This window comes from Drosophila suzukii, chromosome 3 (assembly GCF_043229965.1).
Source record: "Drosophila suzukii chromosome 3, CBGP_Dsuzu_IsoJpt1.0, whole genome shotgun sequence".
Lineage (NCBI taxonomy): Eukaryota > Metazoa > Arthropoda > Insecta > Diptera > Drosophilidae > Drosophila > Drosophila suzukii.
This window is the reverse complement of record NC_092082.1, coordinates 15,363,398-15,377,497: the sequence shown is the minus strand read 5'-3', so window position 1 is coordinate 15,377,497 and position 14,100 is coordinate 15,363,398. Positions and strand designations below refer to the sequence as shown.

The following is a 14,100-nucleotide window of genomic DNA, read 5'->3' as shown; positions in this document are numbered from 1 at the left end:
CACGTTTGGGCCCCCCGATGTTGCTGCTGGGAACTTCTTCGGAACCTAGTTCTATGTATGGGGCATCATTATATTATCATGGACACATGTTGGTACTTACATATGTAGTATGTGCTGCTCGCTGGCTTACGCACTCCCAATAAATTGTCCTTTACATAGACATCTGGCACTCGCCGCGCCGAGAAATGTTTTTAATTATGACTTTTCGGATCGTATCGGATCGTTGGCAGCGTTTGAATGGAACCGGCTTGTTTAAGGATCTCGGCAGCCCAATTGAGATTGGGCCAAATGAAAATTTTCCATTGGCGCCACAGCGATGCAGCATTTCATGGGGCAGGGAGCTGGAAGCTGGGAGCCGGGAGCAGGAGCCATGCATCAAAGTCCGCTGCCTTAATTTATCTCCAAGTTCTGGGCCCGCATGCATAATTAAACACTGGGCGCCTTAAATGCGCTCGCCACAAATTCCGCAAATTCCCCGGATTGCGCGTGCCAACGATGTCTGCTCCTCATCGTCTGCAATTCTGGATGCAATTAATCATCGGGATCATCGGGGGGCGGCAGCCGAGTGGCTTCTGTTGCCCATGCCCGTCCAGCACATCCATCTCCGTTTTCCATGCAGACCGTAAGCTCCCGAGAAACCTTGGCACGATTATGTTATGTTTAGGGCCGTCTGAAAGATTAACTTAATTACATACAGCACGGTTCATCAATTTAATAGGGTTTGATCGACCCAAGAACTTTCTTATATTTCCATTCTTATACTATTACCAATTTCTAAAATGTAATTCTTCAGAAAAACGTTTAAAAATATAATAGTAGGTTGGTTTTAAGCCTTGAAAAGTTTATCTACTGCCGAGAAACCTTGGCACGATTATATTATGTTATGTTTAATTACATACAGCACGGTTCAGAAATACTTACGTACTTTCAAAGGCGGACTCCATCTGCCATGTTAAACCTTAAGGTTTCAGGGACTATTTGTATTTAAAATTACTGAGTACAATAAAAAATGGTTTAAAATATTTTTAGTTTAATAAAAGCAAGCATCATAATTAAAGAAAAAAAGTTACAAAAATTAATTTACCAATAAACCCAGCTAGATCTTAAAACTAGTTCGAAATACGGATTGATCGTACAATCTCTAAAATTCAACTCCCGACTAATGAAAAAAATATAGCATTACATTTTTGTACTGCACTGTGATTTATAACTGGAGGTATAAAAATATACTTCGATTACGTAGCCAGTCTATTTTAAGCGTCCAATCATCTCAAGTAAATATTTAAAGAAAAGCGGCAAATATTAATTATTATTATTTATTCATATGTTTTCACTTCTCTGCTGTTTCTCGGTATTCTTTTTTTGCACATAAATACTCTTAACATTTTTATGTGACACATTTTCGTGTTTCGATTGCACACGACAACAATAACAAGGGTAGCGTAGGCTTCGGAATTCGATGACGATAAAATTGGATGGTGTGGGATGCTGGATGTGGGGCTGGTCGGGTGGGATGTGGTGGATATGCCTCCTGGAATGCTTCTGCTGAAGGCTTATCCACTTGAGATGATCTGCACATTCCGGATCGGTCGTCATCGGTCATCCGGCAATCATGTGCCATCCGGCCCACGTCAATGCCGGTTTGGCGCCGTCCAAAATATTCGCCTGGAATTCGGCTGTCGTCACGGCTCTGTTCTGCTTTTCCACCACATCACGCGACCCGGGGACGCCACCTCCATTTGGGACAATTGAAAGCATTCCACTCGCTGTGTGGGCCCCACATCCAAGTACATTCAATCCAATTCCAATTCGAATTCCAATCTCCATATTTTCAGTTAATAAGTGTGTTTATTTTGCTCCTTTATCGCAGCCGAAAAAGCGTTTTTGCTTGGGCTTTGTGTCGTGTCCCATAGTGTGGTGATACATATCAATTGGATATTATTATTCTATGTAGGTTGAAGCATTTGCTAAAGGTCCTCTCCGTGTGTTGGTGTTGTCGCAATCTTCGTCGTCTTCTCGATTTAAACAGAACTTAGCCATTAACTAAATTAAATACAATTCATTAAAGTAAAATGTACAACAAGCACAAGGTGGCCAGGTTTCCATCGCCTCGACGGCCGCCTACTTTTGCTCGACGAACTTGGCGATCTGCGGATACTTGCTGGGCTTGAAATCCGCATCCTGCTTGATGCGCTCCCTAACACCATTCCGCACCGCATCGGTGTAGGAAGCCTGGATGGCGGAATCGTGGGCAATGGAACCGATAACGGAATCCACACTGATTGAGGAACTCGATGCACTGCCGCTGGTTCCTCCCAAGCCGGCGCTCTGGATGGCCCTCTGCACTCCGTTGGCAATGAGGCACTCCACGTTGGCCGTCGGTTTTTCTGACTGAATTATTTTGCGCCTCTTGGCGGACATGCCCGAGATGTAGGCATCGGAGAAGGGCGGCTGGGGGCGGTCATTCTGCTGCAGGATTAAACATTTATATTAGGGTTGAGTTACAGGAGGATGAAAAGGACCTACCTCAGTCTGGGTCTGCAAGTCGCGCGTTATCACAGGCAACCAGTCGTTGGGGAAACTCATGTGCCACGGTTCCGAGCCCACTATTACGGCGGGCAGTTGGGTCTCTGTCGGCGTGCTGCTGCTGCTGGTGGCGACTTCCGCCATCTCCACATCCGTGTCCAGAGTCTGCTGTTGCGGCTGCTGCTGCTGGGGGTTAAAGGCAAGGGGTGGTGGCGCCACAAATGGCTATTAATGCATAAGTTTCTGAACAGCAATGGAAGTCTGAAAACCTACTTCCTCGACAGCTGTGGGGGGGGCTGCCTGAACACTGCGAAGGACAAGGAACTGTTGGGCATCCACGGTGTCCGTCTGGGCGGGAATTGTGGGGTCTATGTAGATGCACAAGAACTGCAGGGCTTCATTGCGGAAATCTGCGGAAAAATTATGAAATAAATAGATAAATAAGGATTCGGGCATTTTCTAATATTTCTATCTACTTACTGGATCGCATGGGTGCGCACAGCAGGCGCATTAGCTGGCGCCAGTAGAGCTCCGCATTGGCGCTTCCGAGACACAGGAAGAGGACGCTGTAGAGTCGCTTGCGGAACTGGTCGCAGATCTGCTTCAGACTCTGCTCGAACTGGCCACTATCTGTTCCGCCGGGAGCCGCACTGCACAGCTCGATGATTAAACGAAGGCTGACACGCAGGATGTTGCACACCGAGTCCCGGGAGTTGTACTCCGGACGCTCGTACTGCGGCAGGTAGACCAGACTTTCGCCGAACCACTCCAGGGCGCGACCAATGGCTCCTGGGATTGTCTGCTCGTTGATGGGCACTCCGACAAAGAGACTGTCGTTGAGGAAGCTGCGCAGCTGGGTACGCAGGTTGCTCGAATCCCCGACTGGCGTGGGTGTGGATGTAGATAGAACCGCTTGTGGTGGCGCAGCAGTGGTGTTGGAAGCAACAGTGGCAGCTTCTCCCGATGATGGGGTGGCTAAACCTCCCACGACGGCGGCGGCGACAGCATTGCCTGCCGAAGCTGTTGGCGCATTATTTCTCAGATTAAGCAAAAAATTAGCGAGTAGGGTGGGAAATTGTCTGGACAGGCGCCCGGTGGCGGTCTGGAGACGCCCCCGCCGGACGGAGGTCAAGCCTCCGTTGGTGCTGCCACCACCAACGAGGGCCGTTCGAGCCGCCAGCCGGTCGCGACTGATGGGCGATCCTCCCGTGGGCCGTACTCTCCCGGCACCGGCTCCGACTCCGGCCCCATTGGTGCTGCCACCACCAACGTGGGCCGCTTGGATATGGGGGGTTTGGGTCTGCGCCTGCGCCCAGGCTGCCGGACGGAGGCTGCTCAGTTGCTCGCTGGCGGGTCGCTGACGACGCGACGACCACATTGGCCGGACGGTGGCACTGCCGCGCTGGATGCGACCAGAGGTGACTAAATGATGACATGGATAGAATGGAGATTAATGTCAGAGATGGAGGCCAGTCGCCAGTCGAACTGCTGGGCAGAAGGCATTCCCTAGAGCTCTGTGTGAATGGAAATCACATTTTCTAAACAAAATGCAACGCATATTTAAAAATGTAATGATTTCATTATTGATTGGAACTGGAATACCGAGCCGAGCCAAATTCCTCAAAACTAGATAATGGTCAAAGAAAAAATATTGTTTAGTTCCATTTCTTTAAAATGAATTTGAGTTCTTCGAGCCTCTTAGATAAGCCAGATCAACCCGGATTCGACTGGTTCTCATTGGACTAGGGCTTTCCATCTCTGGTTGGTGAGTGTGCGGATGAAGTGGGTTGGTGTGCGAGGTGGGTCATGGCGGGGGTCGTGGGTATGAAGTGGATCGATAACTGTTCCAGTAGGGAAACAGTACTCACCAGGACGAGTTCCCACGGCGGCTGTGGGCGAGACGACGGCGGCTCCTACTGCTGATGCTGTGCTAGTGCCACGGTTGGTACTTGCACCTTGGGCATTGGTGCTGTGGGGCAGCGGTTCTGGTTCCCGAATGTGATGACTATTGCAAGGCAGGAAGCGGTCGAATGCCGCATGCGTAGGAGCAATGCGTCCTCCCCAGTTGTTATTTCCGCCAATCTGAATCTGTGGTCTTGAAGTCGAACGCGTTTGGGTGGCCGTGGTGGGCAAGGTGTTGGCCCTCGGATCTGCAGTGCGCGTTGAAGTTGAAGCAGCGTTCGGAGAATCTCCATTGCCAGCTGCAGGAGCACTTTCAGGCGATGATTCTTCAGTTGGAGCAGAAGGTGACGTAGTTTCTGTAGCACCTGGTGCGGGTGCCTGACGCACTCCGGTCATCACGTGCACGGGCAAGTTAATCGACATGACGTTGGGCGCATTGAATTCCACATGAACATCGTTTGGCCGTTGACCGTTGACCATTGCCTGAATAATGCGAGCCATCTCCAGTTGGGGATCTGCAAAACAGCAAGAGTTAGTAAAGCCTTTCATAAGATAAGTGGTAGCTGGGATTAATCTGGTTAAGGGGCTGGTCAGTAAACGAAACGAACTAACAAAGTGTAAGTGGAACCGAACGTGGATGCAGTGAATGAGTGTGTAAAATTGTGGTTAGTCTGCCATGACTGAGATGAGATGGGTTCAACCAAACAACCAAAACGTACTGGGCGGTGGCAGGGTCACTGGCACATAGACACGCAGCCTAGGCGCTGCTCGCACCTCTCTTTCTGGAGTTTCATTTTGATCTTGATCGTGATCGTGATCTAGAAAATCGTCAACAAATAATGGGGCAATATAAAGGGTAGTTCAGTACCTTAGGATCAAGAGTCTTGATACAAAATAAAATAGATTCAATAAAGTTTTGGACACCCGTTGTGCGTACTAAGATCGATTTTGAAACCGTCTTCTTACCCATTTCGAGACGAGGTTGTTGCTGAGCCTGTGGAGTTGCGCCAGTTGCATTGGGCGCCACCATGGGTTCATCGACGGGATCCTCCACGTGGTCGCTGGACAAACCACGAGCAGCTGCGGCAGCTGCGTTGGCAGCTCCAGCAGCCATCTCTGCAGCGGCTCCAGCAGCCCGACTGGCTATCTCTGCCATGGCCGCCGCACCGCGACTGGCATCTGTGGCCGCCTGCAAATTGGTGGCCTGGGGCGGAGCCACAGCAGTTGGAGTGCCTGCCGAGGGAGGCGTTTGAGTGCCAGCCGCAGCAGCAGTACCAGGTGCTCTTCCGGAACGGAAAGGCTCGTTCATCAGACCTGGTGGCGGACCCAAGAAGGGCGTGAAAATGTTATTAGAGCGTATGTAGCCGCTCTGCTCGACCAAAATGGGTCGACAGGTGAGCACACGAGGTCCTGGTTGCGACAAGTCCAGCATCAAATCAGAAATTGCATGCTGGGCGTGTGACAGGTAGTGGAAAGCCTCAGAAACGCGGTCAAAGATGCGCTGTGCATCCTCGCGTCCAGCGGTGTCCTAAAAATATGAATTTGAAGTTGTAATAGAGCAGTAATAGAATATTCCGAAAAGGCAAAGAAAAACTTCGATGATTGACTCACACTCTCCTCGAAAGTCGGATCGTTCTGAAGGATCTCGTAGTAGCGATCCACGAAGGGAGCCAAACGCGTCTGTACGCCACGGTAGTGCTGTATGACTTGGGCCAACACCTGCGGACGAGTGCGGCGCCTGGGTCCCGAGTTGTTTCCTCCCTCGCCGCCAGCTGCAGCGTCATTTGCCGCCCCATTGGAGGTGCTGGGAGTCTCTGCAGCAGTCGCCGGCTGGCCACCAACTGCTCCTTCCGCCTCGGCCTCTGGGGTAGGCGTTGCTGAACGATCCGAGGCTCCATCGGCAGCCTCGTCGTCTGTTTCGATTACATCCTCAATGATTACAGTGGCCGCAGTGGTCTCCCCGCTGGCATCACTAGCAGCTCCGGTGGCTGCCCCTTCGGTGGCGCCAGCCTCTCCAGTCCTCTGCTGACTGGTCTCCCCATTCTCATTGGTGTACACCGTGGGCAGCTGCACCACCGTATAGTTGCGGGCTCCAGTTCGCGAAAGGGCGGCGGTCACGGCGTCTTGGACCATGTCGATTATGTTGTTGTTGCGCGGCAGATCCGTCGAGGAGACACCCACTTCCACGACTGTGGACTCCATGGACCAGCGGCCACGCTGCAGGATATCCAGAGATTGATTGTTCAGACCCACGGCGGGATTCTCTAGATAGGCGGCTATGTTGTCGGCGCAATCGATCATGTGTAGGGCCACGGTGATGCGGTTGATGCAGAAAGACGAGGAGTTAGGATAGCGATTCGGTGTGGGGCGAGTCTGTCAGATTGCATAAGTTTGAATAGAGAGTTTTGAAGAGAGGGTTCTGAAGGGCTTACCCCTGCAACTGGACCATTGTTCACGGGTATGGCCATGGTGCCCACGAGCATGCCATCGAGGGCGCGGAAGTACGGAGAAGTGCGCATTCCGGGCGGCGGAGGACGTGCCACATTGCGGAAGGGTCGCATGGGTTCGTCATTGTTTCGGGAGTTGGCTCCGCGCTGGGAGAAGGGCGGACGCTCGGCCACATGGAGTACCTTGCCATCGACATCTGCATGTGCAACACAAAGATGGGTCAATGAAATGCAGGTAAAAAAAGATATGGGGGTGCTCCCGGGGGCATGACTCACCGTACTCCTTCACCTGCTTGTCATCGGCCAGAACGCGACCCTGGTAGATGATCCGCTGGTTCTCCGCCGCAATGTTGGTCTTCTCGGCTATTTGGTCCTTAAACTGGCGGATCGTGAGCTGGAAATGGGCGGGGTAGGTGGATATATGGAAGCCTCTAGACCTGGACACACAACCTCAAAGCATTACCTCATTGTCGATGCTGAATTCGTGGGTGCGCGCATCTAAGGTCTTCACCTTAAGGTTTATTAGCATTTTCCGGCCGGACTGCGTCGCAAAAATCTATTGAAAATCTCGTTTTCCTTTCGGTTTTCCCCGTGCCGTGCAAAAAAGAAACAGTCGAGGGGGGTTCGGTGGCGGAGGGGGACGGGGAAATCTTGTCGGTGTCGCTGTCACCTGCCTTCTCGCTCGCACTCGCACTCGCTGCCGCTGGCCTTTGGCTTTTCCGGACACGTTTTCGCACTGCTCAGATAGCGGTAAATACGCACGGCTTTTCACGGATCTCGGCCTGCTCTCGGATCGGGCAAATATATGCTGGGCTTATGTGGCTGAAGCGGGCGCAGGATTTTGCAATTCAACAACAGCGGCAGAGGAGAATAATTACTGGAATTTGACAGTGTGGCAGTGTTGCCAACTCTCGCGCCGAAAGCTAGCCAAATGCCATCTTTTAAGTAGCCAAAATAGCTAAAGAGGGTAAAATGGCTAAAAAAGCTAAAGTTAATGCCAAAGTTTATATAAACTCCATTTCTTGCAATATATTTGAGTTTCGATGCGTAAGATTAAATCATATTAACAAGACAAATTAGACGGTAGCCATCACATTTTATTAAAATATATATTTTTTTTTAATATTTAGCACTAGAAAACTCATTTGGATACATAATAGCTAGACTGACAGCACTGTTTAAAAAACATACCAAAAGCCAGGGCGCAAACCAAAATTAAACGTTGTTCAACACTCTTATTTCAGACTCAAGCCACCAATGTAGCCAGACCTCTTGAAACTTTTTAGTATTTAAACTTTTCTAAACAGCTGGCAACCCTTAAAACATGTGGCGGTTCTTTTGAATACGTAGAACATTTATTTATATTTTATATTTGCAATGCTCTTGGAAGACCCAAGTTGCCTTAAATTAGTCAAAAGGAAGAATATCTCCCGGGACCTACCTAGATTTCCCCCATAGGCCAAATCATGTGGGTAAATGCGAGATGAACCCTATAAAAACGTTTAAAGGACTGCACATGTGTATTACAATTCACCCAACCACAATTTCACCCCTAGCCCCTCGCCATGCTCACGCCCCCCATTGCCTTTGACTGCATCCTGTGGGAATTTTTCGGCACTGCACATGAAAAGCGGCGTTTGAATAATAAAATTCAGCCAAGACGCAAAGGTGTAGGGCAACTTTTCGCTTTGAATATTTAAGTGGCGCTATGGCAGCGGCAGTGGGAAAGTAAAATAAGCAGAAGGCTGCTGAGAAAAGCCAACCGCAGCTAACACAATTTTTCGCATACCCCTTGCCGGAATTGTGCGGAAATTTGATTTAATGTCTGCGATTGTGAGCCTTTCCACGGGCTCAAAGTGATTGCGACGAGCCCTTATTTTCCGGGCTGAAAAGATGCCACGGAAATGGGCACTGGCAGATTGTTGGGCTCACCATTGACTTTGTGGGATTGTTTAAAGGGTTCCTAACTAGCAAGGAATGATTGTCATAAAACATTAACCATGTAAAATGTAAGTAAAGGCTTATAAATATAAGAAAACTTTTATTTATTTTTGGAAACATTCTACCTATTCCTGTTTAATTTACTAATTATACACAATTAATTCTATTAAGATACTTTAACTACGGTTGCCTTAAAATATGGGTTATGCTTGGCTTGAAAATATAAATAATAATTATTACAATTTTTCACCGACTTCAAGGGGGCCAAGTGCAAGTTTTACAATTTACAAATTGCTTTTAAATGGGCTGTGAAAAAGTTTTAATGAGTTTTCCACGCAGCCGTCCTACATCTAAGCACTCTGAACATTCCGCCCACCCGCCTTGTCAACGATTTCTGTTTATGCATTTTCATTTTCATTATCATTTTCCTTCTTTTTTTCTGTCGACCAGTACTGCCCTCTCGTTTTCCGCTTTCCATTTGTTATTAAGCGAGCGCTTTCCGTTACTTTTTATTCCTTTTTTGCACCAAAAGTTTTCCTTAACAGTGTCACAGTGGGTGGGCGGTGGGCGTGGCACTATATAGAAAATGTTTTTTTTTTGGGAGGAGGAGGGGGAAATGTTGCTTAATGAAATTATATCAATCGGGCAGATCAGCCACCCCTAAGTCGCTGTGCCTGGCAGCTGGCAAGTGACATTTGCTTTTTCCAATTGTTCATATTTTCATTAGGCGACATTTGAATTTCCCTCGAATTTAACCTGCAATCGCTTCACTTCAGAATCAGATTCCAGTTCGAGTTTCGCCCCCGCATTGCATGATTCCATTTCTAATTTCGGTCTGGTCAAGAACAGGGCCCCAGAGCAAGTCTCACGTCAAATTAAATCAAGCTGTAATATAAAGAAAATTGAAGCCAAGTCCCCTTTGTGCCATAAAGCACGGACGGCCAAGGAGCCTTCAAAGGGGACGGAATGGGGCTGACCTCGAGGGTGGGAGTGGGTGGTTTCCGCAGCTGATTGGCAATATAACACCAAGGAACCCCAGCATTCAGGGTGGAGTTTAACCCATGTGATAGTTGCTGTGCTTCTTCAGAGAATTGCATGATTAATAATATATTTGTTAAGAAGTATTTTCATTACCTTTTCTTACAGTCTTCATAAAATTTTCTACATGAAAAAAAGTTTTAACAAAGATGTAAAATATTAACAATTCTACGCTAATTTATTATTTTAAATAATTTAAACCATTTTTTTATTTCTTATCCTAACTTTTTCCCATATAATACCAGGATTATGTATTGACCCAAACCGAGATTAAATGACCCACAGAACATATGGACAACTGGATGGGGTGGGAAATATGTCTCGTCGGCCACTTGTAATTGCCAGTAAATTATTTCGTCCTGCCAAAAGGCAACTGCACTGGCCTCATAAATACAACCGCCAAACTAACCGTACCAATTTATAGTCAACACTTAATCTAAGCTGTCAATGTGGATGCAACAGCAGGCGGTTGAGTGGGAAACTAGTGGTATCGTAATTGGCGGGGATTACGACAAAACGTAAAAGTGCAGAACGGCATGTGAATGCGGAAGTTGAGCTCGGAATTGGCCAAAGTGAAGAAGTCGTAAAGTTTTAGTTGCATTCTGCCGTCTTCGCCCTCGAATTGGACGCTTAATTTATGTTTCAATTCCAATTAGCCATCGAGGCACGGGCTTTTATGCTACTTTTCTCTCTTTTCGCTTTCAAATGCACGGTGAAAAATTGGGTATTTCTTATACAATGTAGTGTTACAATTATTTTGGGAATAAGCTTTTGAAATCGTAATATTTTAATGCAAAGAAATACAAAAATTGTTGGCTGTTTGGAATTTAAAAAAGAGTTTACTACTTCTACGCATTAATTGTATTATTTTAAAATCTAACAAAATCTAAAATATTATTTAAGTTATTACAGTGCAATATTTATATAAAATAAAAAAATATTTTATTACTTTTGGAATAGAAAACAACATTTTTAAGTATATTCTCAGGAGATGTTTGTAAAATCATAACAAAATTAAAATGATTATATCAACAATTATTGTATTTTTAACCAAAATGTGACCAGAACAATGATATTTTTCCCTGTGCATTTTGGTAATTGACTTTCGGCCTGGCCCTGACGCGTCATTTGTAATTGTATATCAGTACGAGGAGCCAAGACGAAGGCAGCGTTTATTAGCCATGGCCAAATGCAGCTAATTGAAGTTCAAATTGCGTTGGCGCACGGTTTGAAAAGGCAAAGGAAACCGTTGAAATGTAAGCACTCACATGTGATTCCTGTCGGTCCAATAAAACGTTAAGTTCAGTCAGACGACAATGCAGACGTAAACGAAGACGAATCCACTTAAGGCCAAAACGAAAAAAAAGAAGAAATACAAAATAATGCGAAAGCCAATTCGACACTCAAACACAATCAGCAGAGAAAAGCAGAGTCGAGAGCTGGGGGGGGAAATAAAATCAAGCATAAATGCAATAATACAATTTATGTGCCGAATTTCATAAGGACCATAATGGACACACAAGCACACACTCTCCGGACTCCTTAATCCCCGCAATAAAGATATGGAGCCAACAAAGGTGACTCTCTCAAGTTGGCCCACAATCGCTGTAATCGTAATCACATTTGGCGTCGAGATGTTGACGCTATTTGCGAGTGTGTGTCATTTTCCCTGGTGCAAAAGTTTTCCTTCCACGGAAAAGGCAACAATGTCCCCAACACTTGCCAACCGGACATCCGGTCCATCCATCTCCCCATTCTCCGTATCTTTTGGCCAGCTAACAACATTTGCTTGACGTTTGCCAATTGCATTATGACTCAATTGCGAGCTGAACGATTCTACGGACCAGCCAGAAAATCAAAGAGCGGCACTCGCATCAATGGGGCAACTTCAAGTTGAGTGCCGGTCCATTGGAAAGAAACAGAAACGGATACGGAAACAGGGGTCTACAAAGCGGAACTTGAATTCAGATCGATAGAAAATCAGTTGAACATCTATAGTATAAACATGTTGAAACTCAAAAAATTAGGATTTGAATTTATTTTATGATTTTAATTTTAACAGCTGTTAAATAATTTTATACAAATTAAAGTGTAAAGCTAGAAGAATTCTTTATTTTACTTCCGACTCCATTAAAATACGATACAAAATTTAGATTATTTTTTTCATTTGTAAAGTATATCAATAACATTTAAAAGAAATATCTAAACAAGTTATAAAACAAATTAAGTTGCAACGCAATGTTTATAAAAATATAATTTTTAAAGGTCATAGTCATATCTCTTAAGGTACCTGAATGCGTGTATCATAGATGGGTTAATATGCTTCATTGTTGTCACTTTTAATGCATGAAGATACAAATATCCACGTTTCCGTGAGCCGCAACAATCCAAATGAAAGGCTTGAAGAGCGGATGGGGCAGAAAATGCATTAACACTTTGGCCGCGCCGTTAATGCATCTCCGATGGGCCATAAATTGCGCTGGCCGCAATATGTTTGTGCCACTTGATGGCCCTTCAGCGGTGAATTGTAAGTTGCCATCCAGCCAAGTCGAATCCGAATCCGAAACCGAGTCCGTGGAATGTGGAGCAAGTGCGGCAAGTGCACAGACCTTAGCTTATTCCGGGCATTACGCAATGTCGATAGGCCAAGACTGGGTCTCTTTTAACTGGGTCGACGCCACGCCCTTCTTCAGTTTATGTGCCCGCCCCCGCCTTTCGAGGCTGTCACTTGGAGCTGGGCAATTGTAAATTGATTTGCCACGATCGAGGGATAGAGAAATGGATTTCTGAAAGTCACGCAAAGCCAGCCGGCAAAGCTGGAAACGAGTTATGGGTAATTGGCATTGCGGCGGTCATGTCTTCTATATATGGCCTAACAATCGACCTATCCAGCACAGTTGTTCCAATTGCTTCCATCGACATGGCTCACTTCCAGTTCCTCAGCGTCGCCTCCAGTTTGCTGCTCCTCCTGGCTCCCACATGGGCGGGATTAATTGCCCAACCGAGCATTAGCTATGCCGCCGACGAGCACGCGGTGGCCCACACCCAGCAGAATGTGGTGAGGAACTTCGATGGCACCGTCTCCCACTACGCCAAGTCGGTGGCCACGCCCTACTCACAGGTCCACAAGCAGGACACCCGGATCAGCAACAACGTCTACCAGCCGGCGGTGGCCAAGACCTTCAGCTATGCCCCAGCTCCGGCTCCAGTCTCGATCCCAGCTCCTGTCTACAGCCACAGCACTCATCAGGAGCCATCCCACCTGTTCACCCAGGCATCGCCGGTTTACCACCAGCCTGCTCAGGTCTACCATCAGGCTGATCAATCGGTTTACCACCAGTCTGCTCATGTCCAGACTCCATCAGTCTACCATCAGGCTGCTCCATCGGCCTACCACCAGGCTGCTCATGTGGAGACACCCTCGGTCTACCATCAGCCCGCTCAGGTGCAGAGTGCTTCGGTCTACCATCAACCTACCCATGTGGAGGCTCCTTCGGTGTACCACCAGCCCGCCCACTACAGTCACCAGCCCGCCGTCATCCATTATTCCCCTGCGGAGACCGTCTCCCACATGACCTTCGATGGTTTCGGTACCCACTACGGATTCTAGTTTAACCAAGTTAAGTTTAAAACTTTGTGTATACTTATTAAATAAAATGTTGAGCAAAAATCCTTGGTTTGTAATGATTTCCAAACATCTTCTATTTTTGTCGCATCTTAGATTTTCTTTTAGTCACAAGACTGCATTTCTAGATTCCATAGCTTGAGTTATTTGAAACCGATTTAGAAGAGGGATACCTCTTTAAATTTCTGGTTTCATTATCTAATATTCTTCGTGTACATTTTTCTTTTAAAAGAAGGTCAAGCTTTTAAGCCATTTTCATGTTTGATTTTTCCGTAATTCCAATAGCTTTCAGAACGGGAACCCAAAACTGCTCTTCTAGATTAGATAACTTGGGTAGTTTGATCCCGATTTCGAAGTGTGATGAACCTCTATGAATTTCTGGTTAAGTTTTCTAATAATTTGCATCCAAATACTTCTTGTTAACGAGGGTCGAAATTTTGAGCCATTTTCATGTTCGATTTTTCTGTAATTCCAATGGGTTTCAGAATGGGATCTCAAAACTGCACTTCCAGGTTCCATAACTTGTGTAATTTGATCCCGATTTTGACGTTTTATACCTCTATGAATTTGTGGTGGAATTCTCTAATAATCTGCATTCAAATATATTTTTTTAACGAGGGT

At 46.6% G+C, this 14,100-nt stretch overlaps 2 protein-coding genes across 11 annotated transcripts; one reads left to right on the top strand and one right to left on the bottom strand.

Annotated features, from left to right (window-relative positions):
- Positions 1-1,300: 1,300 nt before the first annotated feature.
- On the bottom strand, positions 1,301-7,790 carry LOC108005826 (large proline-rich protein BAG6). Of its 10 annotated transcripts, none has more exons than XM_036815046.3 (11): positions 7,339-7,790; positions 7,152-7,269; positions 6,861-7,072; positions 6,040-6,801; positions 5,395-5,956; positions 5,148-5,246; positions 4,395-4,943; positions 3,007-3,948; positions 2,800-2,936; positions 2,527-2,751; positions 1,301-2,466 (listed from the first exon to the last, which is right to left on the bottom strand). In XM_036815046.3, the coding sequence occupies exons 1-11, from the start codon at positions 7,402-7,404 to the stop codon at positions 2,122-2,124; spliced, it is 4,017 nt and encodes a 1,338-aa protein (XP_036670941.3). In that variant the 5' UTR covers positions 7,405-7,790; the 3' UTR covers positions 1,301-2,121. The 10 variants fall into 10 exon arrangements, with proteins under 10 accessions (XP_036670941.3, XP_065720375.2, XP_036670940.3 ...); XM_065864303.2 differs by having other exon boundaries at positions 2,527-2,709; XM_036815045.3 differs by having other exon boundaries at positions 1,301-2,469; positions 7,339-7,789.
- Positions 7,791-12,740: 4,950 nt separating this feature from the next.
- LOC108005827 (pupal cuticle protein C1B) lies at positions 12,741-13,483 on the top strand. The gene has a single exon (XM_017069164.3). The coding sequence runs from the start codon at positions 12,775-12,777 to the stop codon at positions 13,462-13,464; it is 690 nt and encodes a 229-aa protein (XP_016924653.3). The 5' UTR covers positions 12,741-12,774; the 3' UTR covers positions 13,465-13,483.
- Positions 13,484-14,100: the final 617 nt, after the last annotated feature.

Bases quoted from the DNA above. Each gene is read 5' to 3' on its own strand.
- LOC108005826 (XM_036815045.3), bottom strand. From the start codon at position 7,404: ATGCTAATAAACCTTAAGGTGAAGACCTTAGATGCGCGCACCCACGAA. The intron at 7,073-7,151 runs GTGAGTCATGCC...TTGCACATGCAG, and splicing joins CAAGCAGGTGAAGGAGTACG to ATGTCGATGGCAAGGTACTC. The intron at 5,247-5,394 runs GTAAGAAGACGG...ACGATTTTCTAG, and splicing joins ACAACCTCGTCTCGAAATGG to ATCACGATCACGATCAAGAT.
- LOC108005827 (XM_017069164.3), top strand. From the start codon at position 12,775: ATGGCTCACTTCCAGTTCCTCAGCGTCGCCTCCAGTTTGCTGCTCCTC.